General features: G+C 43.2%; 2 protein-coding genes across 3 annotated transcripts in view; both read right to left on the reverse strand.

Annotated features, from left to right (window-relative positions):
- Positions 1-7,424, reverse strand: part of LOC127008712 (periostin-like) — a 40,611-nt gene extending 33,187 nt beyond the window's left edge. For both annotated transcript variants that reach the window (XM_050881054.1, XM_050881053.1), the window contains exon 1: positions 7,259-7,424. In XM_050881054.1, coding sequence (XP_050737011.1) covers positions 7,259-7,371 — 113 coding nt within the window. In that variant the 5' untranslated portion in view covers positions 7,372-7,424. The remainder of the gene's footprint in view (positions 1-7,258) is intronic.
- Positions 7,425-13,219: 5,795 nt separating this feature from the next.
- LOC127008714 (sushi, von Willebrand factor type A, EGF and pentraxin domain-containing protein 1-like) overlaps positions 13,220-24,254 on the reverse strand; it is a 107,111-nt gene continuing 96,076 nt past the window's right edge. Inside the window, exons 18-30 of the mRNA XM_050881057.1 lie at positions 24,008-24,253; positions 23,666-23,798; positions 23,056-23,370; positions 22,457-22,672; positions 22,016-22,207; positions 21,378-21,583; positions 18,515-18,683; positions 17,523-18,339; positions 17,197-17,300; positions 16,715-16,879; positions 16,160-16,298; positions 15,546-15,659; positions 13,220-14,247 (exon numbers count right to left, since the gene is read on the reverse strand). Of these exons, the coding sequence (XP_050737014.1) occupies positions 14,207-14,247; positions 15,546-15,659; positions 16,160-16,298; positions 16,715-16,879; positions 17,197-17,300; positions 17,523-18,339; positions 18,515-18,683; positions 21,378-21,583; positions 22,016-22,207; positions 22,457-22,672; positions 23,056-23,370; positions 23,666-23,798; positions 24,008-24,253 (2,857 nt within the window). The 3' untranslated portion in view covers positions 13,220-14,206. The remainder of the gene's footprint in view (positions 14,248-15,545; positions 15,660-16,159; positions 16,299-16,714; positions 16,880-17,196; positions 17,301-17,522; positions 18,340-18,514; positions 18,684-21,377; positions 21,584-22,015; positions 22,208-22,456; positions 22,673-23,055; positions 23,371-23,665; positions 23,799-24,007; position 24,254) is intronic.

A 24,254-nucleotide genomic window follows, 5' to 3' on the forward strand; every position in this document is an offset into this window, starting at 1 on the left:
ACTTTTTATCGCGCGGGTACTGTTAGCTTCTTCTACTACTTCTTCTTCTCCTCCTCCTCCTTCTTCTTCTTCTTCTTCTTCTTCTTCTTCTTCTTCTTCTTCTACTAGCCTCGCAGCAGCCAGACGAGAATGTGAATGCTACACAGGTGCATGGATTGGTGTTAGTGTTGTCTGAAGCGATTTGCTCTTTACAGTTATCAGGGTCCATCTGTCAGGGCGTATGGTCCCCGTTAGTTTGTTGGCGGCCATTCCTATTTTCTATCATTCTTGTCTCATTTTAAGTGTTTTTTTTTTTTAGGGGGGAGCACGACTGTATTTCCATTAAGTAGCCGTCTGTTTTCAGTGCCCGTTGATGATTTGCAAAGTAATGGTGAAAATATCTTCGTCACTAAAACCATTAAGACTTTTTAATATATATGTTTCTTCTCTCGTTGAATTTGAAACCCATGCAAAACATCTGTTACGCTTTCAGGAATGTTAGAATGGATATAGTTGCTGTGTTCGTGTTCAGAAACCTAAAACAAGTTAAAGAGTTTTTATGTAATAAGTTCTCTTCTTTGAAACCATTTATGAAACATCTTTTACATATTCATCAGGGTATCAGGAACGGACCTGCAATGTCTTGTGCAATTACCATCTAAAAAACGCGAGTGAGATTCTTAATAAAAAGATTCTACTTCTTCTGTCGTCAAGTTCGTACATTCCTCCCTGCCTCCAGGTTGGCTAATAAAAGATGTTGTCTTGTAGCAAGGAGGCATTCAATAAACATTACCAGAATATTTACGATGTGTGCAAACGCTTGGTAAATACGTATTGACTATTATCTCATCGTCAATGCAAACCCACGGGCTATAAACTCCTGCCGTGAATGCTTGAGCTGCAAAATGTTTCGATGATTAAGATGCAAAAAGGATGTATCAGTAATATCTCCATGGAAGGTTTGCGCTAGGTGAGATCAGATGGCTCGGTGTTATTCATTCCTCGGTTGTGGAGTCTTAAATGCTTTAGTGGTTAGCAAATTCCCGAAGTTAGTGGCGAGTATGACTAAACAGCGAAGTCAGATATTATTCTTCTGTGTAAACTTAAACCGCAGTGTGAATGATGTAACTACAAGGCTTTATAATTTATGCAAAGCTGTTCTTTTATGCTTCAATGCCTAGTAAATTTCCAACGTTTGAGACGAGTATCACTAACAACGAAAATCAAGTAACTATTCGTCTGTGTTAACTTGAACCGGAATGTGTGTGATGTAACGGCAAGACTTTATAATTTATGCAAAGCTATGTTCTTTTATGCTTCCATGCCTATAGTAAATTTCCAACGTTTGAGGCGAGTATCACTGACTACGAAGATCAAGTAACTATTCGTCTGTGTTAACTTGAACCGGAATGTGTGTGATGTAACGGCAAGACTTTATAATTTATGCAAAGCTATGTTCTTTTATGCTACAATGCCTATAGTAAATTTCCAACGTTTGAGGCGAGTATCACTAACAACGAACATCAAGTAACTATTCGTCTGTGTTAACTTGAACCGGAATGTGTGTGATGTAACGGCGCGGCTTTATAATTTATGCAAAGCTGTTCTTTTATGCTTCAATGCCTATAGTAAATTTCCAACGTTTGAGGCGAGTATCACTAACAACGAAAATCAAGTAACTATTCTTGTGTTAACTTGAACCGCAATGTGTGTGATGTAACGGCAAGGCTTTATAATTTATGCAAAGCTATGTTCTTTTATGCTACAATGCCTATAGTAAATTTCCAACGTTTGAGGCGAGTATCACTAACAACGAACATCAAGCAACTATTCTTGTGTTGACTTAAACCGCAATGTGTGTGATGTAACGGCGCGGCTTTATGGTTTGCGTCAAGCTGTATTTAATGGTTTTACAACGGGGTTCATTCTACTTGTCAGCTGCTTCGCTTCAGTGCGCTGCTGAGTCATGGCATCTTGCGCGGAACACCCTCCCTCCTGCGTGATTGAACTTCCTGTGGGCCATCCTCAGTGCGACGCGTGCGACATCGAGGTATACAAACAAGGCTGACTCTACGGGGTGCATCTGCCTGACATGACGCTCCACACGCCTCATTACCCCATGTGCTCCTCCCTCTGTTTTTGTTCCCCGCGCGTCCTGTCGGGTGGAGTGTGGGAGAGTAAATGCGCTTCCCTTCCTACATACATCATTTGACGTGCTGTGCGCCGCTGTACTTCCTGTTTTTGCACTCAAACTTTCCCCGCCCTACAAACAAGGCCCCTCCTCCTCCTCCTCTTCCTCCCCGGTGTCCTCCTTCTCCCATCCTCCCCCCCACTCCCCTCGTGAACCGTACGACCCCAGGTAACACGAGAGGGTGACGTTAAGTTAATGTAAAACGATGATTCATTTGGTAACTTATTATTTACGCTCCATTGGGTTCTTTAAGGTTGCAAGCGTCTTGATCATCCGTCTTCTTGGTTTGAATGCAGCGTTGACCTCTTATATTAAAAGCTTGATTTTTATATAAGCGACTTTACTATTTGTTTCCGATAAGTTCGTTAAGCAGGTGTACTTAAAATGCTCCTTCATTGATTTAATTTGAAAACGTTATAATTTCGTCAGATTAAAAACGAGGAAAAGAATGATTTAGCAATGAATACCACAGGCAGAAGTAAAAAGCCTTTACTAAGTGTCCGGGGAGATTAAGCAACTAAAAGTCCTAAGCGAAAGTTGGGATGGTTTCGCAACTGACAGCCAGCAAGTCTTCTCCCTCCTCTCAAAAACAGGCATCCGGAAGAGCCTCTGAGGAACCCGTGGCGAGGAAAAGCCAACTCATGTTACTTGCGGTCGACCGGAGGAGGGGTTTCCGATACAACACTTAAGTCCCGTAATAAGGAAGCATAAGTGAGGAAATGCTGCTTCCTCGCTCGAATCAATGTGGGATCCTATGTGCCCTCAGTCAGTAAAAGGAGATTCAGAGTGAGGAAATTTTGCTTCCTCGCTCGAATCAATGTGGGATCCTATGTACCTCAATCAGTAAAAGGAGATTCAGAGTGAGGAAATTTTGCTTCCTCGCTCGAATCAGTGTGGGATCCTATGTACCTCAATCAGTAAAAGGAGATTCAGAGTGAGGAAATCTTGCTTCCTCGCTCGAATCAGTGTGGGATCCTATGTACCTCAATCAGTAAAAGGAGATTCAGAGTGAGGAAATCTTGCTTCCTCGCTCGAATCAACGTGGGATCCTATGTACCTCAGTCAGTAAAAGGAGATTCAGAGTGAGGAAATTTTGCTTCCTCGCTCGAATCAACGTGGGATCCTATGTACCTTAATCAATAAAAGAAGATTCAGAGTGAGGAAATCTTGCTTCCTCGCTCGAATCAATGTGGGATCCTATGTACCTCAGTCAGTAAAAGAAGATTCAGACTAGTCAAACACAATATCGTACACTAACACAGTCTGGATACAACAAATACAGTGAATGCTTCCTACCTATGTACCTCAATCAGTAAAAGGAGATTCAGACTCCATCCACCAGTTTCGTTATTCTAAGAGCTTAATAAAACGCTAAACCACGGCAGTCAAACACAATAACGTACACTAACACAGTCTGGATACAACAAATACAGTGAATGCTTCCTACCGATGAAACTAAGGTCGGTATCATAAGACGCTTTGGCTTCTCACATAAGCTATTTCTAAAGGTCAAAGAGGGGGTCAGTCGGGCTCTAATGAGTGTTTCTTTAGGTTCATGGTACAGAGGAGGGGTTAAACTACCATCAGGGTCATAAAACTACTACTGGAAATGCCCACAACTCCTATGAAAGCCTTGTCAAATATGTGTTCTTGGGCAACGAAATGTCTTATAATACAACTCTAAATCCCACAATATACACCACACGCGGAAACAAATGCCTGTACTCGGTTTCCATAACACCAGGTGGTCGGGATCTAATGACTAAGGGCCAGTTTCACAGTTCCCCATGATGGGTTAGTAAGCTCCCAAACCAATACCAGAGCCTTCGAAATTTCCTTGTATAGTGTCTGGTGATTATATTTAAGTTCACAAATTTGATGAAACTAAACAGGAAAAGTCTTGTGTATTTAGTGTGGCATCGAAGATCTCACCATTTTGGATTGTATGGGATTCTATAGTTTGGTTCGGGCTGTTACGAAGACACTGTGTTGGACTGTGAAATCGGCTCTAAGTCACACAGTCCAAGGAGGATGTTCGGGTGCTTTCACAATAGACACCCAGCCCTTGGAGACCCGGCCACCCAGTCAGGTCCGGAGGGTCTCAGAAACACAGCCGGAAGCGCCGCAAAAGAAACCGATGTCAAGGAGAAAACGGCCCAATGTTTCCGGTGATCAACAGGGATGAACTTTCTAATACCAAGTACCGGCCAATGAATCACGAAGAAAGGAAATACTGTGCAGGGAAACTTACAACCTCACCGGTAACAAAACAGTGTGGAGGCTTTTTTTCTCATCAACTAAAAAGATTCAGAAGCAATTCCCATATTAACTAACCAATACACATACCTTCCAATGAGTCACGTAGAAAGGAAATACTGCTCTAGGTTACAAACTCACATGAACAAAACAGCACGGAGGTTTTATACTAATCACTTAATAAGACAAAGAAACCACCCTCCAATTACCTAAGCATAGTCGCAAAACACAACACTAAAGGACGGCAGCCGAAGATCTACATGGCCTCTCTTTACCCCTCAACTGGAGCAGCGCTTGGCGGGGTTTTCTTTGTTTGCTATGCTCTTTAGCCGTTTCCATTGATGTAAAAAGAAAAGGAACAAAATCTTAACAGACGCTGCCTTCCTACTAGCATTCCAGGACTAAAATAGTTGACTCGAGGAAACATAATCTCTCAACACGTAACTTCAGGAAAAAACAATGCAATGAAGTGCATCCTAACGGGTCAAGACGCAGCGCCCATGACTAACACAACACTCAGGAGTAACAACACAAAGACCGTTCCGCTCAACCTCGAATTACCACACCGCTCGGACCAACCCGGCGGTGCATTTATGACGCGATGGAACTGTAAAATAGGCCGTTAAAGCGTAACCACACATGCCTCCTTTTAAAACTGGAACACGGTGCAAGATTCCGTACTTCCGTTACACACTAGACTGGAAGTAAGCCATGTCTTTACGAAATTCCGAATTAATATTTTGAGTTTTGATTGGGTAGAACTTGCATGTTTTCGTACACCGTTACATCACGTCTTTTAGCATACGATGAGTGCAAGTTCCAGGAAAAAAAAAGATAAACAAACACTGGAATAAGCCATAAACTAAAGCATCCTCAGTTAAACACTATAGTAAATATTAATTGGGCAGACCTTCCATGTCTTCCCACACCGTTACATACCGTCTTTTGACATGCGAAGGGTGCAAGTTACCGTTAAGAATATTTTAAGGAGCAGCAAGTAGCGGGCTTTTTTTTTCATTAGTGGGTTTTTTTTTGTGTGCCTTTGAGCTGTCTCCTTTGCTGTAAAAAAAAATGTGCTTGCGAACAGTCTCACTTCAACATTTAAAGTTATATTTGGGTAGAGCACATATTTTCCAGTGACAAAAGAAACAAAACATTGGTCCTTTTTTCCTCCTAACAAACACAATCAAGCATAATCAGTCCCTCAATAACCACACATTAAGCAACATTCCCTCAAGTGACTCAATAGAAGGTAATTACACTGGTGGCGTCCATCCTACCATCCGTGTCGCATACGTTCCCCTTCTAGAACCGTCTCCTCCTGTTTCCATGACTAAAGTGTCTGACTGCGCAAATGTTTAACCCCTTGACTGCGGGTTTCCTACAAGAAGACATCGCCAAGCTACAGGAATGGAACAAAAAGTGGCTGCTACAATTCAATGAAGAAAAATGTAAAGCCATGCAAATTAGGAGGGGAAAGCCAGCATAACTATACCACATGGGAAACACTCCACTATCCACTACAGAGGCAGAGAAAGACCGGGGAGTATGTGTTAACAGGCTATCAGTGAAAATCCGTGCCAATCGCAGCGGACGGGTTAAGTAATGCATATAAGCATTGCATGAATACTAATAAAAGATAATGCAAATGTCATCTTCCCTCTTCATTGTCTCCTCTTCCTCCCGTTTACGATACTCGTGCTACTTCGTAACCACACTGATATATTTAAAAAAAAAAAAAGTAAACATGTATATTACCGTCCCCATTCCCCGTTCCTCTTCTCCTACCATTGTCATCCCTCCTCCTCCTTCCCGTACAACATGTTATCATAATCACGTAAGACTCATTAACTCAAATACACTGGCGGCTCCTCTCGTCCTCCTCCGTGTCCCATTAACCCAACCACTTCGCCCTTCCTCTTCCTCCTCCTCCTCCTCCTCCACTTCCTGCATCTCTGGCTCACCCTCGACCTGACCTTCCTCTATCTAGGCGGGGAATCAGGGGCAGGGTATCGCATCGTCCCATCTGACCTTGAGGTGCTTGCGCGATCCCATCTTCTTTCCTTAGGCGACGCGAAGGGGGGTAGATGGGGATTCAGGCATGTGTTGTTTACTTTAAATTTACCTAAACATGGACAACAGAGAATAAAAAACAATTGAATCAGATGAATTGTTGAGGTTTTGTAATGTTTGTTTTATGGTTGTCGTTCATTACTTTGCCCGTATGTTTTTATTTGACATGGAGGGTTTGTTTGCTAGCTTTTGAGCAGGTTCTCTGGGTTGTCTAGTTGGCTCTACTTTCTTATTTTGTGTAGCTCATGGGATTTGGATATCTTCTTTTTTTCCCCGCGAGGACGACCACAACACGAAATAGAATGATAAATGAACACGAGCATGAAGATGAGACTGAGGAGGTAACTGTTGAGGTCATGAACGCTGTTGGAAGCGTCCCCAGTAACATACATACATACATGCATACGTAACTAGCTGCATAAATACGTTACCTACTTGCATCCATACATACGAACATTGAAGACAACTGGATATACACGATGAATACTTAGATATATACAATTATAAACATACATACACATATATAGTACGTATATACATATATATACACATACATACATGCACGCTTGACCCTTTAAAATAACAAAACCAACATACACACTTTTGTCCCTTTAAACAGTAACAAAACTAAATCTCATCACTCATTCAAGCACACGAGGTAACATCTCCCGCTGATACTATAAAAAAGTCCCGTTAAGACAGGTCAACAAGCAGCTGCATTCACCCTTTCACACCTGTTAATCAACCCAGGTCACTTACAGGCTGTCTCGGTCCCTGAAGAAGGCCCCATCGAAGAACCTGGCGTCCCTCTCCTGGGCGAGGGCCGCGCAGGCGAGGATGGCCAGCGTCGTCACCAACGTCAGAGTTTTCATGTCGTCTCGTTGCTGTCAGATTCTGTACTGAACTCTCGGGCTTCCCTCCCGCCTGTATATAATGGTAGGGAAGGGGCTGGGGATGAGGGAGGAAGAGAGAGGGAAGGGAGGATGGGGAGCTGAGACGGGAGGCTTCGAGAGAGGGAAGGGGACGGAGGGATGGGTAGGAGAGGCAGGGATTCCGAGGAGGAGGGAGAGGTAGCTGGAGAGGGAAGGAGGGCCGGGAGAAGAGAGGGAAGGGAGGGCTGATGAGGGGGCGGTGGTTGCCGGCGAACTTTCTGGTATATGTTGCCAACTGCAATAGTGGGGAGAATTTAACACCGACAGCCCCCGGCGTGGCGTGGTGCGGAGAAAAAACACGAAGAAAGACTGAAGATGATGCTTGTTGCGACCTCACAAAGCAAATAGACAAGTCATCGGTGCATATATAATAAGTAATTGCATCTTTGCGTAACGCCTGCCTATACGGATCCTCTCTCTCCTCGTACTCAATGTTCTCACTTCCTTATTATTGTCACTTGTCGGGGCCAGTGAGCCAGCATGTCTTACTCTATGCTAGGCCCAGCACAGGACGGGAGAGGGTGTGGTGTTCGCCTCGCCCCAAATGGCTGGTTAACACGGGAACGGCTTACTGGTCACGGCTGATTCTAGAAAGTGTGTCCCTCTGACGGATGACGAGTTTTTAGGGGTAAGCGATGACTCCAACGTACCGCAGGCTAAAGGGTTAATGCGCCGGAGATGAGCACCGAGGCCACGCGCAGCAATAGATTATACTCCCATTACAGACAGATAGATAGATAGACAGATGGCTGCTGAGAATCATGTTGTTGTCCCTGGAATATGACACACACACACACTAATACCGATTTAGTAGTAGTAGTAGTAGTAGTAGTAGTAGTAGTGGTTGTGGTTGTTGTTGTTGTTGTTATCGCTGCTGTTGTTGTATATGCGTGCCTTCTATAATTTTTTTTAAGGGTTTGATTAGTGAAAAAAGCAAACATACAAGTCCCTCAAATCATCCAAAAAAAAACCCTCCCTCTGTTAACTGACGCCGCCCATAACGTCACACGAGAGACGCGCAACACATGAACCAATTTAAATATACAGAGGAAAAAAAAAACGCGAGAAAGGAAGGCTTAGGAAATACCACGCAGATGTTGGGTATTTCCTCTCCTCGTTGGGCAAATCCCTCAATAATAGCCTCGTATTTATGCTTCTTTGCTTTTCCTTTTGTTCTTGTTCACCTCCTCTTCCTCTTCGTCTCTTTTGTTTTTTTTATTATGGTGATTATTTTTTTGTTCAATTCTCGCCATTATTTTTGTTGTACCTCTACCTCTGTTAATACCCTTCATTTCTTTCTTCATATTTGTCTTTTTTTCTTTTTCTTTTCCCTTCTACTTTTCTTTCTTTCTTATTTCTACTGCTTTCTTTCTTTTTCTTTTCTTCTTCTTTTACTTTCTTTATTTCCTTATTTCCGTCTTTCCTCTTCTTTTTCTACTTCTTCCTCTTCTTTTTCATCTTCATCATCTTTCTCCTCCTCCTTCTTCTTTTCCTTCTTCTTGTGATCACCGTTTTGCCTCACTGGATCCATTCTCACCCGATTAATATTTCCCCTTGAAGGTGAAGCGACAAGGGTGATACATCTTCCCACCCTTTACGAGGACGGCTTTCTTTTTCCCTTCAGCGGCGACATGAACGGCTGTAGGGGAAACCATACGTGTCATTCCGCTCCAGATGTTGATTCGAGTGGCCGCCGCGTGAGGAGGGAAGACTTTTGTGGCCGTCACCGCCCTTTCTACCCCACCATGACGCTTCACCGAATTTTTTTTTTTTTTTTTTTTTTTTTTTATCCCGTAGCTTCGCCTAAGGTTGTTTTCTGGTAACTCTTATTCTGAACTCTTATCTACGAGTATTGTTTTTTTTTCTTCATTTCTTATCCTTGTGTTTTCTGGTTAGTCTTGTTCAGAACTCTTATCTACAAATATTGTCTTTGTTTCTTAATTTCTTATCCTTGTGTTTTCTTGTTAGTCTTGTTTAGAACTCTACGGATATTGCTATTTTTTTCTTCTTCTTTCTTAGGGTTGTTTGGTATCTAGTCATCATTTTTTTCCCCTCAAAGAAATTTAAATAGTCCCTCCTGGAGGACCTAGCGTGGACAAGGTTCAAGTCCCCACCGAAACGCGCTGATATTTCAAGTCATCGCCGAGTGGCCGAAGATTACCCACATGCTGTCCGGATCTTCAGTCCATCTTAACTTCAGCGACTTCGGTCAAGAGGCGCACCGGTGGACAGCATGAGCCAAGCAAGAGTCATACATCACGGAAGCCATTATAAATAAAATTAGCCTGCGCCATTAACGTACTGGGAGTCTGGGACCGTCCATAAAGTCCCTCAAGAATGCCTACCGGCGCTACAAGCAGCACACACAAAAAAGTGTATCCCTTTCCCTTTTCCTCGTTGTCCTCCATGGCATCTTTTGTGGGAAGGCTCGTCAATGAAAATTATGGTCGCGTGCGTGTGCTTTGGTAATGATGTAATGGCCAGTAATGGTGTAATGACGATTATGTGAAGAGACGAGAGACATCGCCGCAAGGAGGGAAAATAATGAGTAAATGCACGAATAATGATGATGAGTGGGCGGAAGAGGAAGAAGATGGGACGTGAAGAAAAAAATATGGAGATATCTCTTTGTATCCACTGTGCTTCTTTAAACTCGCTGCCACCATCAACTACAATGACAACTACTAAACCTTCTACTACTACTACTACTACTACTACTACTACTACTACTCCTACTACTACTACTACTAATAATAATAATAATAATAATAATAATGGTGCTCCTCTTACAAAATACAGCTACTAACACTAACACCGGTCACTACCCTAACAAAAACACGGTGACAGGCTGTGCCACAACGTACATCTTCAGTTCTTTCCCCTTTTCGTGACAGGAAGAAGTGTGTCTGTTTGTCACTACGTTGCACAGGGTAATACCGAGAAAGTTCCTCTACTTATACACTTTCTGATGCATTTTCACCATGTATACTATTCATCTAACTGGAAAATTGTATGGTGAATAGATGAAACCACAAGTATCCATGTAAAATGAGTGCCTAACTTGACATGGAATATGAGAAAAGAAAAAAAAAATAATTGAAAAGTTTTGACAAGGCCGCTGACTTCAGGTTCAACTGTTCGTTCGCTCGGCTTGTTTTCACGCCCTCCACACTTTTTCTCGTGTTATTACGACGGGCTGCCACCCGTTTATTGAAATACTGACTCGTTCCGTATAGGAGGGCGAAATGTTGCGTTCCGTTTTGAGCCGGAACACCATTTGTTCCGATTTGGCTGTCTGAACGGTCAAGCAGATAAAATCTATAACATTTTAAAATTATAGTGAGCACATTTTTCGGTCGAACATAAAAGTCCGTAAAATTATGTAATCGTCATGGGTCGTCCTGAAATACATCCCTCCCCCCTTCAGCTAGCCTGCCTCCACCCAAGATATTTACTCCACCAGCAGCGGACACCGGCTGTCAGTCAGGGCAGGCTGGAGAAATTTTAGGGTTGCCACCCATTCCTTAAAATATGGTTTCGTTCCGTATTGGGAAATGCAATGTTGCGTTCCTTATTTTCCTGAGCTCAAGGTGGCAACCCTGGTTATTACGTTTCGGGCTCTTGTTATATAGGACCGTTCTAGGTCACAGAGGAGACACGTCGGGTAGTCATTACGGTTTTCCTGTTCGCGGAGCAGCAGAACTTTTGCACCGTGAACGTGAAAACATCAATGAGGGGGGAGTGGGGAGCGAAGTGAACATTCGGAGGGGTTGGAATTTTTTTTGAAAAGTAAACACTTTTAGGAGCACTTTGAGGCCGATATAGAAAACATTGGGGGACTAAAGCCCTCCCTAGACCCCTAGAAATTATGAACCTGAGAAGCCTTCTAAAACTATCGCCATGGTCAAGAAACCACCCGTGGAAACCCCTGCAACTTCTGCGGGAGCCTTTTTTAAAAAGATGGAGTAAGGCAATGGTTCCCAACCTTTTTTTCAGGCGACCCCAACCATGCATGCACCTCAAGACATGACCGAGACCCCACTAGTTTAGTTGTATATGTTATTATAATACAATAACACTATATGTTTGATATTTTGAGGTCTTGGCGACCCCAATTTTTCAAAGGGAAAGGGGGGACTAAAGTTTCCCCGCGCCCACGGCTCAACACACCAAACACACGCTTATCTATCAAACACTGAGCGTACAATTATGTTAGGGAAAGTACGCTTCATGATATATCAGCTTAAAAGGAAGCGTAATCAGTTAAGAAACCTCTAAAACACTGAAGGAGAAGGAGGAGAAGAAGACGAAGACGAAAAACAAGAAATGCATCGCGTGAGGGCCGCCCCGCTGGATGCTCATATCGCCGAGGTGAATATACACGTGTTTGCAGCTGTTAAACAATGTCCTTAACAAAAACATATACAGAGTGATGCACGATACTCTGTTGAATGTTAAGCAGATCACAATTTTACGGAATAATGTGTCATAACGTAAAGAAACTATATATTTCAGAGAGCAACTTACATGGCGGGGCGACTCGATGTTTTGGTGACACGAAGCGGTGAATTAAACAAATGAGCCGCTGGTGACGCTGACACTTAATTTAGGGTTTTTAATCGATTCCTTTGTCTTTAATTGATGGAAGTGAGCACAGTGGAGATCCCTCATAGCCCCCGATAATATAAATGGACTTAAGTAATGTAGAAGTGTCATACCAGGAGCTATTTTAGAGGTGGAGATTGCACAGAATTTCAGGTTTTCCTATTTCCATTGTCTCTAATTAATGTAAGTGAACACAGAGGAGATTTTTCACAGCCCTCGGTAATGTAAACTGACGTAAGTAATGTAAATGGGACTATTTTAGAGGTAGGGATACCGAATAGCACAGGCGATATGAGTTTTCAGTTAATTCCATTGTATGTAATTTATCAGTGTACAAAGAAGACCTATCATAGCCCTCAGTAATGTAGATGGACTTGGTTAATGATAGATGGGTCATAACAAGGTAAAAATAAAATGTATGCTTTCCACCTTGAGTCATATACCACGCATTTCTCACGTGCCCACTATACCCCTTCCGCCCTCTGTGTTACTGGCCCATTTGAGGGATAAACTACTTCCTCTTTAACAATGTCCTCTGTCCAATGTCCACCACGATTGAGACCACTGAGCCAGAGCGGTCATCTTAATGTGGATCTCAGGGAAACGGATAGAACCTCTTGCTGGTTACCTGATATGCTTACCTTGCCAGATCGTTAATAGATGCACGCACAAATTAGGTTAGTGAGTGTCAGGAAGATCCGCTTGATGAGGGAGTAACAATACCTTAACCTGGACGATGCAAGTCATGTTAGATAATGAATAAATTACTTCCATCATAAAAGTTGACCCTCTATTATAATCCAAAGAAGCGATGTAGGTGATTAAAACAAGTAACCCTGTTTATGCTTACTAGTATAACCAATTTCTTATTAACCCGGTAGCAGCAACGGGACAAATTTGTGGCTTTACCGTGTAGCAGCGACGGGCCAAATTTGTGCCATGATAATAAATATAAACCCCCAAAAATAGATGATGCATAAACTGATCACAGATGCGTTGATATATATTATGAAATGGTTTGCGTGAGTGATGATTTTTTTCTCATTTTTCTCGCTTAGAGGGACCATTAAGAAACATGATCCCCGCAGCTACCGGGTTAATGGAGGTAAAGTATATTCATGTTGGAACTCTTTTTCATTTATTTATATTCCATACACATCAAAGTAACCAAGGAAACTGCTCATTATACACAATCATGTTTATTGGAGTAAGTCTTACAGTTAGGTTTGTTAATATTACATTATACATATATTTGACAAAAACATTATTTTATTCACAGTCTTGAGCGGGACGGAGGGTATCCTAAAAAAACAAATAAAAAAGACTTTTCGCATTAATAGAAGCAATTATACATACACAACTCTCGCGCCTCAACTGGTCTCATACTTACTAGGGAAATTACATATAAAAATAATAAAACAAAATGTATCCTCACACGTCCGGGAACTCAGTAAAGAAAATGCACATTCACGATTCACTCCCTCACAACATTCTCCCTCCACTCGGCAGACACACTCATGCACGGCCAAATACACGCAGCACCCACACACGCTGGTTCTGTGGCATCGTCTCCTACCATGAATAAATAGTATGCAAAAAGGGAAAAGTGCATCGTGTATATATAAAAGAATGGTTCTCAAAGGTATCCCAACACACACACACACACACACACGAGCACGCTAATCACACACACCTGAGTTCGACAAAATTACTAGTCACCTCATCAACGTTATTACTTCCGAGTGGAATACCTGAGGTGGGGGCGGAGCAGGCCATCCTTCTCACCTGTAATTACATCCCAGATGACGGCTCCCTCCCCACCTCCTGCCAGCTAAAAGGTCAAACTAAACCCCCATGAAAAAAATAATAAAAAATAGGTCAATCCTTTATCTCAGTCCTATTCATATTACACATTCAGTTCCAGTGGTGAGCATTATTAATAAATGAGAGGACAGGGCAGCTAGTGAGTCCCAGCTGCTATCCGTGAAGGCATCTTAAAGAGTGATGGTCGTGGTTAATGGCTGCTGATATGTAGGAGATAATGCCATGTTTCTCAAAGCTGACAGTGTACGTAATACTCAGTGAAGAAATTTGACAACAGGGAAGGCATAGCTGTGGTCTCCCTATGTGAGCACCAGTTTTCTCTTTCTTACTACAACTTGACCCTTTTTCAACGGGCCTGGTCGTCACTGTCCCCTGTCTCATCTTTATCTGTTGAGAAGAAACACCAGTGATGATGATGATGGTGAGGGAAAGGTTGTGATGATGGGTGAAGTGAATTGAAGTGCTAATTAGTGATGACCACCTTCTAGAGTAGTGTATATGATGAGTCACCTGTGGCCTCCAAGTAAAAGAACAGTAATTTAATTGAAAGAAATATTGAAAAAGACACCAAAAACTTGAACCAAGATATTGACTCATTCGTTTTTCAATTGCATAGAAATCTTTTAAGAAATTCCAGAGAAACAAATATTCCCATTTTACCAATGAAAAAGAGAACCTTGAGAATGAATACAGTGTTTTAATGTGAAAGTTAGAATTGGGATGGGAAAGGTAAATTTCTTCATCATGATTAATCAACACACCAATGGCGTACATGCACACGCCTGAACAAGTCAAACAGCCATAAACAACAAGAGATGAGTCTATTAGCATCAAAGGGCGGACATGCAAAACAACAACTCAACATGCTTGGAGCTTTATGAGGCTTACAGTGAAGCCTTCGCAGCATAATTAGAGAAAAGACAGATGGCAGAGCAGGTATACGTAACAACACAGGTACAGGAAGTTCAAACACCAATTCGTCATTAAGAATAAAAAGTATTTGTCATGAGTATTCCACGCGGTCTAAATTTCCTTGTGTACTGAATGTCATCTGCATCATCTACTGGTCCAGGGAAGAGGAGCATAGCACTGTCTTGGCGCCATAAGCTTGGAAGTCCCAAGTCTGAGAATGTGCAGCTGGTGAAAACTAATTAAGTCACTGGCACCAACCACTCCTCTGGTACACCCTCTCCCTCTCCCTCTCCCTATCTCTCACACACACACACACACACATACACACACTGTCTCAAACTTGGGCTACAGCTTCTACCAGGCACACACAGAGCTCATCGACACATGCAGCTTCTTCAGTGCTTATAAATACAATACTTCATGCAGCAGCTTCTTTTTCATTCCTGCAGTACACACAAGAGTCGCCTTCACATGCAGCAATGGGAGAGGGGACACGTTAATTCATCTTTTTTGTTGCATTTGTTTTGGTAGCTCAAGCTCGCACGACTTTCATGCTGCTTTCCACGGCTGGATTTCAGGCGTTCACACTTCAAGCTTTTAATAATGACGTGCTTGTACAGGTTTACAAGTCCATTCCATGTGTTATATTATACTTTCTGAAATACGTATTCTTTGCTCGCATGCAAACACTCGCTAAGCAGACCACCATCCTCTTAGCCAGCCAGGCAGCTGCGTCTCTCCTCTCCTCTCCTCTAGTGCTCAGTCCTCCTCACCTTTCTTCCCCTGATAAGCGTGTTTGCGGAGACGGTCGTACAGGTCTTCCTTGTTGCCATAGATGGAGGCGTTGGACCGAGCAAGGCTGTTTCCGGCACCATTCTGGAATCCAGCTGGTTTGGGGAGTTTAAGGTTAGTTGTGGTTGTGGTGGCTGGCATGCAAACAACGAAGGACAAAACGGTATGGTATAATTAGTAACATGGATTTATAACTCACATATAAATACATTTAGACTGTTCATTTAACATGCAGGAGAGAAAGCTTGTGTAGTGTGTATTTGACAGACTTTATACAAACTTAGGTTTTTTTATCAAATGTTTTATGTACAAGTTTCAGCTGAAAAGCTGTTTTCAAGACAATGAAAATGAAACAGTAGGACTTAACAAGAGCAAGATAAAGGTGAGACAAGACAGCATTGTAAAAAATAACTTTATAGGCCCTAATAAGTAGTCACACAGGAAGAACACATGATGACAGGCTGGGACACAACACAGCAATGACTGTTCTGCTCCCTCCTTGCCTGCCTGCTCTTAGCCAGTCAGCAGAGCAAGGCAGGAGGAGAGGCTAGGGCAAGGTACAGAGGTGTTATAGCAGCTCATGATGATGACATACTCTTCATGTAAGTCTCATTGTAGAAGTTAGGCATCTCCCAGGCGTCCTCCTCATCGTCGTAGTAGTGGGCGTAGGTGGAGTGGTGAGAGGGAGCGATGCTCTCAGCGTAGGGTGCTGCCGCTCCGTAGTAGAAGTTCACCTGAGAAGGAAGAGTCTGCATCAGCTACGCACCGAGGGAAATTTGGGAGAAGAATTTGTCCTGCAGATTGGTTGTAATGGAAGAGATGATGATGATGTAAGCAGAGCTCCTTCCTCGATTGAATGTTTGCCACTCTTGACTTGTTGCATATGAGTTTAGTTGTAAGATTTTGTTCCTGATTTAAAAGTTAAGCCACTGTTTGATTTCTCACAGAGCCCAAAACGGGAATTTTCACCTCTTCCTCAAAGTAGCTACTAAGAAAAGAAGTACATACAGAAAAAGCTGGGAGAAGGAAAAAGAAAAAACTAAAGGTAGAATGGATGTCTCATTTTCCTCTTGCTTTACAACACTTGTTAATCTGTAAGTCACCAATATTAAAACAGCATGATACTTTTATTTGTATTTATTGTTCTAACCTGTGAGCCGTTGGGGTCGACTGACGGTTGGGCGAGGAAGCTCTTCTTGGGCTCCCTCCTCCTGGTGGCACGGATACAGATCATCCAGACGAGCAGTACGATGAGGATGAGGAACACAACAGCCCCAGCGATGCCGCCAGCAATGTAGGTGAAGTCACTCTTGATCTGCGTCCAGGAAAGGAAACGGTTAGATATGGCTAGGTTAGGTTGGTATACATGTATGCTGCTGTTTTCTCTATGAGTCTATGTGAAGTAATGTTTGATTGTTATAATGGGTTGTTTTGTCCCTCCTTTCTGTTTCTTAAGTGTTTGGTTTCTGCAAGTAAGTTAGGTAAGGTTGTGCATATTATGAATTATTCTTTGATTACTTCTTTACCTAATCTCCTACTCATTACAAATACTACTTCTGCCTGCTTTTGGAATCACACACACACACACACACACACACACACACACACACACACACGCACACACACACTCACATGACACTTGTTGCCGGTGAAGGAGCCAGAGCACACACAGTACGGCTCCCCTTCCTCGTTCTTCTTGCACACACCGTTGTTCTGGCAGAAGTTCTCACACTTGTCTGTAATGACACAAATACAAATTACTTTACTGCATAAATTTTCTATATTATTCATTCCTTTACTACTTAAAGCTGTTTCCAGATGTGAGGAGGAAATATATTATGTAACCTGTGAAGAATGGCTGAGCAAGTCAACATTACATGAAGTCAAAAGGGTAATACATAATGCACACAACACATCCTTCACTTAGCCTCAGGAAGGGCCACTGCCTGTGTACTCACCATTACAATATTCTCCAGTGCCATTGAAGCCTGGCTTACACTGACACACAAAGTCATTGGTGGCAGGGATCAGGAGACAGATAGCATTGGGGTCACACAGCATCTGTTCGCCGTGCACCTCACAGGGGTTGTTACATTCGTCGGGGGAGGTGGCGCCCACATCACGGGTGGAGGTGTCCTGTGGGCAGTCAATGCAGGAGGTCTGCAGTGCCTCTGGCTGGTATGTGCCTTTAGGACACTTGAGACACTCGTGTTGCCCACTGATGCTGGAAAGGAAGGTGCCAGCAGTACATGTGGGAAGGGAGCACTCCTCAGCGGTGGACGCACCCGGCCCCAGGGTGGTACGGTCCTTCGGGCATGCTACACAGGCAGCGTGGATGCCCTTGGTGCGGTATGTGCCCCTCTGGCAGGGCTCGCAGGGCCCAGTCTTACCCAGCTGCAGGCCAGACTCACACTCTTCACGGCACTCAGCAGCAGACACGGCCTCTCTGGTGCGGGTGGTGAGGCCGCGGTCACATCGCTTGCATGAGAACTTGCCTTCCTCGTTCTGGTAGTAGCCATAACCACAGGAGCGGCACAAACCAACTTCATCATCAAAGTACCTTCCAGCAGCACAACGCTCCTGGCACTCGCCCACCGAGCGAGCGCCAGTGTTCTTCGTGACACCCGGACGCCCGGCGCGCTGTGGGCAGGGCTTGCATGCCACCTGCCCAATCTCATTTTGGTATGAGCCCAGCTCACAGGGTTCACAGGTCCTGATCTCCAACTTGTAGTATGAACCAGTAGCACAGTCCACACACTCATTGTCTACCACCACCTGCAGGACAGCAGTGTTAGCCTTTAGCAAGGATTTTACAGTAATGCAACCACAGAGACACAGACAAATGCAAACCAAAGACTGGACAAAAGAGGATATGAATATATAGATTATATAAATCATAGTGTAAAACATTCTTATCATTAGTCATGTATTCAGAACAAACAAGGCTTACCTTGCCAACTGGGCATGAATATTCTGATTCCAGCTGGAGGGAGGATGGGTCGGGCACCACGTTGGGCAGGGCGTCACGCACATCAAACTGGTCTTCCTCCAGGATGATGGACTCAATCACCTGCCTCACCGTGGACTCAATCTGTGCATCTGGCCTCTGGATGGGGTCACTACAGGGTGCCACGAGGTAAGGAGAAGTGGAAGAGAGGAGAGGAAATTTTTGTTTAATAAAGAATTAAAAAGTAAATTGAAAAGAAAGCTTCTAACTCTTACAAATATATAAAAAAATCTTAAGAGTAATACATTTTCAATCCAAGTTGTGTAACAATGAGACCCATTGAAAAGACCAAGTTATTACTGAATGTGTTGTATTCCTGTAGTAATGGTGACAAGCATTGCTTGTAACCAGAATTTGGAAAAGGGAATCTGATGAAAAAGTGCTAAGCAATGATAAATATGTGATATACTACAATAAGAATCTCTGTAAAATATAATTCTAAACTAATTGTAAGTGTGTGATTAAGGTTATATTAATAACTGCTCATATACTGTAAGCTTTATGAGTGTGTGGCGGACAGAATAAAAGAAGGAGGGATTAAGGGGAATGTTCTCTGCTCACTCTGCAGCAAACGGCTCAGCAAGCACCTGTTGCACCACCCAGGCCACCCAACACCTAGACACAACACCTGCCACTAAACTCACGGCACAAGGCAACTTTGCTCTATTCTACTGATGCAGACACCTGATGGAGCCCAGACACATGCTGTAGAGAGGCACTGATGGAGGGAGGTGAAGCACATGATGGGTGGAAATATTTGGATGACCTTCCTTGAAGCTAAAAATACATTTTTGCCGTTAAGACTTTCCAATGTTTTTCATTTGCGGTGGTAAGTTGTCAATGATACATCAATTACTCCAAATTTATTTCTCAAGTGAATGGTGGAGGGATGAAGTGAATGGATACAATGACACTTTACTAAAATCAATGCCTTCACAATGACAAACTGCTTTAAGAGAGTTTAAGGCCACATCAGATCGATTTTGAATTTCCATTTTGATATTCTTTTTTGGCAAATCATGCTCTACCCATGTCTCAACTTTTGAGTCATGCAAACTGTATGACTCATTTCTGTAATCAGCAAAGTTAGTCTGCATGATAAAGTATTGAGTAAGTGTCCAATGATCAATCAATAGTGTCTGAAGGATGACACATGTTCATTCTTTCTGCCGCACTGTTGATGGCCAGCTTCCTGACACATCCCTCAACAAGGATCAGCTTTCCATGGGATCACCAGATGGCCAAATTTCTGCCACATCCTCAAACATGTGCCAGCTTCCTGTCACATCCCCAGCCACTCAGCTGCTTCAATGAAAACCTGTCAGTGCTCTAGGCATCTGCATTAAATGAATTAACATTTCCATTTCTGAAGCACATTTGGATGATGCTAAGCGACACAATCATACCAGCGACGTTTAATGCTGAACATAACCACCAGCATAGTTGCAGCTTGTTTATGATATCTGTTCACAGACTCATCTACAGAACTCATTTAGCCTCTACAGCTAAGCATCCACCAGCACACCACCAGCTATGTACTATACCACTACGTACACTGTAATTAAAGCAAAGCATTTCTTTACAGCGGCAAGTTTAAAATAAATAAAGATAAAAACAACGAAAAAAATAAAAACAAACTAAAAATCTAAACAACAAACACACATATGAAAACTATTTCCCAGTATACATAAGAAAATAATACTTAAAGACGTGCTTGCCAACTATGTTCCTTTATGAACGAAACAACTGTCCTAGGAGGGCTAAACTAGGCTATGGTGAGAGGCTATTTATAGGGCAGTTACATCACAGTCCATGGAGGCATTGGCTATCAAAAGGCTAGTTAGTGTGGGTGCTCTCTATTAGGGGACACGAGGGGCTCTCTCTTACTTCTTGGATGGGAAAGACACTCTCAGGTTATACTGGTAAGCCTGATCTGTGTCCCTCTTCTGCCGCATTTCACTGGGGGAAGGTCAGGTCCGGTCAAGGAAGGAGAGGTCAAGATCTCGTGTGTGTGCTATGACAGACTGGTTTACTTATATACTCTATGTATACCGTCTATCTCTCTCTCTCTCTCTCTCTTGATAATTTGTAATTGTTCTGTGTATGCACTAAGCTAAAATTTCTAAAACAGTACTGCAAACACTTCATGCTGTAAATATTTTTCTCTGTACCTTATGATGTAGTCCGAGTGCTCACAGCGTCATGCAGTTGCTTTTGTATTGCATTCAAGGTGTCACGTGTCAATAACCAAATCAATTTCAGTGTGTGAAAACAATGTTTCCATGGAGTAAATAATATAATGTACCCTGTACTTATCAGCAAAGATTGGGAATAAACACCTTTTCCTGTATGCGTCAATCTGGCAAAAAGTACATTATGTGCGGTAGATGAAAACTGATCTTCGTCCTCTAAAAACTGAATTACACTTGATCCCCAAAATATTTATCCAGCTCAGTCACTTTGTCATACAGTACTTCGGAAATTAAAGCTTAAAAACTAAAACATAATGCTTTCAACTGAACCTTAGGGAAAAAACAATAACTTAGTGGAAATTAAAGGACGGCAGCTCCTGGTGGTGATAACAAAAAGTAGAAGTTTTATAAAGAAGCTTGTAGTAAAGAGACTTTCATCAACATTTAAAACATCAGTGAATAAAAAAAAATCTCTGACAGGAAACTCCATAAAACCTAAAAACATACAACACAAAAAGACGAACATAGGATAAAATTAATGGAGACTCGGTAGAATAAAATAAAAACGGCTCCACGTGCTTTCGACAAACACCCGGACTCTTGCTAAAACTTACTTGACTGAGGGGAAGGTGATCTTGACTTCATACACATCATCACTATCAGGGGTGGCTTGACGCTTCTCCCTCTCCTCCTCCGGTGCCTCCCTGGTGATCCTGTTCCTCCTTGAGCAGTCCACCAGAACATCCAGGCCAATGCACGCCCCGTTGGAGGCTGCCGTCTCCGTGCAGAAGCTCCATTTTGAGTTGAGTTTGTTGAGAGCCTGAGAGGGAGATTGATGGAAAGGGTGAAAAAGGTGTTTGATTGAAGGCTGGTTTTAGATTTGTACTTTTTGAGTTGAGTTTGTTGACAGCCTGAGAGGGAGAATGTTAGAAAAAGTGAAAAGCTGTTTTTTTGTAGATCTTTACTTTTCTGTCTATTAAATTGTCTGTAGATCTGTCTGTAAGTCCTTAAAAGTTTATATTTAAAAGTGATTCAGCATACTGTGGGCTGTCTGTATCCACTTATTTTATGTTTAAGAACCGACAGCACCATTTCGATGATAGGATTAGGTGTTGCATATTCATGGATATAATTTTATTAGAGGTTTGAACTGCCACCTCTTTAAATGACCCTCTACCACAGCCTTAAACTGCATGCCATATTCTCTCCTATCAAACCTCTGTTTTAAGTCATGACTGTTGCTGATACTTACATGTCTGATTCTCTCACTCAGCACGTTCTGTCCAGCAGCGTTGCAGATGACAGAGGATGGGAACTGCATGTTGATGTTGAACACCCTCTGGGCGGGGCTGGCCGGGGCACAGGCGGGGTACACCAGCTGGGCGGTGGGGTCTTGGGTGGGGCGCCAGAAGCCCTCGGCACCACAAGTGTAGAAGTCTGGCACCTGAGGAAAGAGTGAGGCAATGGTAAGAATGTGGAGAGCAAAAATAAAAATCAAAATAAGAAGAAAGAGTAAAGAATAGCAAGAAGAGTTTGTAGCTAATACAGAACCTATTTGAAAAACCATATGTGTTTAACTTAAAGATCTAAAGAGAACTTTGCTGTCTATTCATATTAGTTAATGCAGAGATGAAGAGCTGATAAACAGATACACACCAAAACTATAAATTTTAGAATAAACATAGTGTCTTACCTCAGTGGAGAACTTGAGTCCCTCGTTACACTCGATCTTGCACACCTTGAACCTGCCACCGGGACCCCAGTCAGTGCAGCGCTGGACGCCTCCCACAGGGTCCTCCAGCTTGGGGCAGAAGTCCTCCAACACGTACACCTTGAAGTAGCAGGTGGCAGAGTTCCCTGCAGCGTCATAAGCCACTCGGGCCACATCGTAGGTGCCCCAAGAGAAGGCCTGAGGGAGGGAGGGAACATGTTGAAGGTGAGGACATAAAGTGAACAGTATCAGAGAAGAATACTAGACATACGATTGCATCTGCAATTCAAATTAAATCAGTTCAATATGAAAGGCTGCACTAATCTAATGACAACTGTGGCGGGGAATACCTTGTCAGGATACTAAGTGATGTTGATGCATTCCATTTTGGTATGACAAACAAGAAGGCAAGAGGAATAATTCTAGTGTATTTCTATGACTATGGGCCTATAACATTAAGCAAGGCAACACAAGCATATAAAAATGACATTAAAAAGTTGTTTCTGGTCTGTGCTGTCTCATCTGAAAGGAACACAACGGCACCACCAAATCTGGCATGCAAGGAGTGAGAGGCAGCGCACCTGTCCTGGAGAGTAGCCGGACTTGTCAACCTGGCTGGTGATGCCAACGTTGTCACTGAAAAGTGGCTCATCCCAGTCCACCACCGCCGAGCCATTGTGCGTGATGACCCACATGTTGCCAGGGCAGTGGTCCACGCGGGGCGGAGTCTTGTCCACCTCCAGCACCATGCAGTCCCTCGTGTAGCCTGGAGGACACACGTACTGCCCACAGGTGGATGGTCCAATGCGCTCCACATTGCCTATCACCTTGTCGTAGCCGGTCCACCGCAGCAACAGACCCTCAAACATCACAGGGGAGTTCATGCATGACCGAACCTGTGAAGGGACGCATAATTCAGGGCCATGGATGGAGAAAGAAAAGTGTTGGCTGAAACCTAAAGCTTGTTCCACCAAATATATTTTTAATTTGTGAGAAGTTGCAGTGATGTTTCTGAGTTAATTTGAGCCACATGATTCTAAAAATAAGTTCATATGTATTTGAGGTAGTGTGTGTGCCATAATGACTTTCTGACAAACCTAGAACATAAGAAGCCTAAGAATTTTTCCTAGACTCAAATACACACACACACACACACACACACACAAAAAAAAAAAAAAAAAAAGCACCCACCATCTTTGGAATCTCGGCCCTGAAGTCAAGGGGTCTGTTCCAGGCGTTGAGGCGAGCAATGCGGCCGTGGAAGCCTCGCTCATTCTTGTAGCCACTGAATTCTGACTCAACCGACCCAAGTGTGACCCAGCCGCTGCGGGGGAAACAAGAACATGCATTACACACAATTGTAACGGAAATCTAAAGATGAATAATAGGGTGAAGAAGACCTAACCTTACACATTTGTCTCTTCTCTTGTTTACTGATATCCTAACTTGTAACGACCATTCTAATTAATCAGAAAAAATTCCTTCATGGCCTATACACAGATACATCCCCAAGTGGCGGCTGCGGGTACTCACTACATGGGCAGGTGGCGGCCCTGACCAAAGTCCTCGACCTGCGCCACCACCACGGCGTCGGTGGTGAGGGTGACTGTTCCGGTCATGCCGTCCCACACCAGGGCCACGTGGTGCCACTGGCCGTCATTCACTGGGATGTTGGTGCGGTACGTCACGAACTCCTTGATGTCCTCGAAGAACTCGATGGCTATGCCGGCGTTGGTGGCCTGCAGCAGCACCCGCTTGTTAGCAGGCACGTACGGGCTCC

This window comes from Eriocheir sinensis, chromosome 38 (assembly GCF_024679095.1).
Source record: "Eriocheir sinensis breed Jianghai 21 chromosome 38, ASM2467909v1, whole genome shotgun sequence".
In the NCBI taxonomy this organism is placed as follows: Eukaryota; Metazoa; Arthropoda; class Malacostraca; order Decapoda; family Varunidae; genus Eriocheir; species Eriocheir sinensis.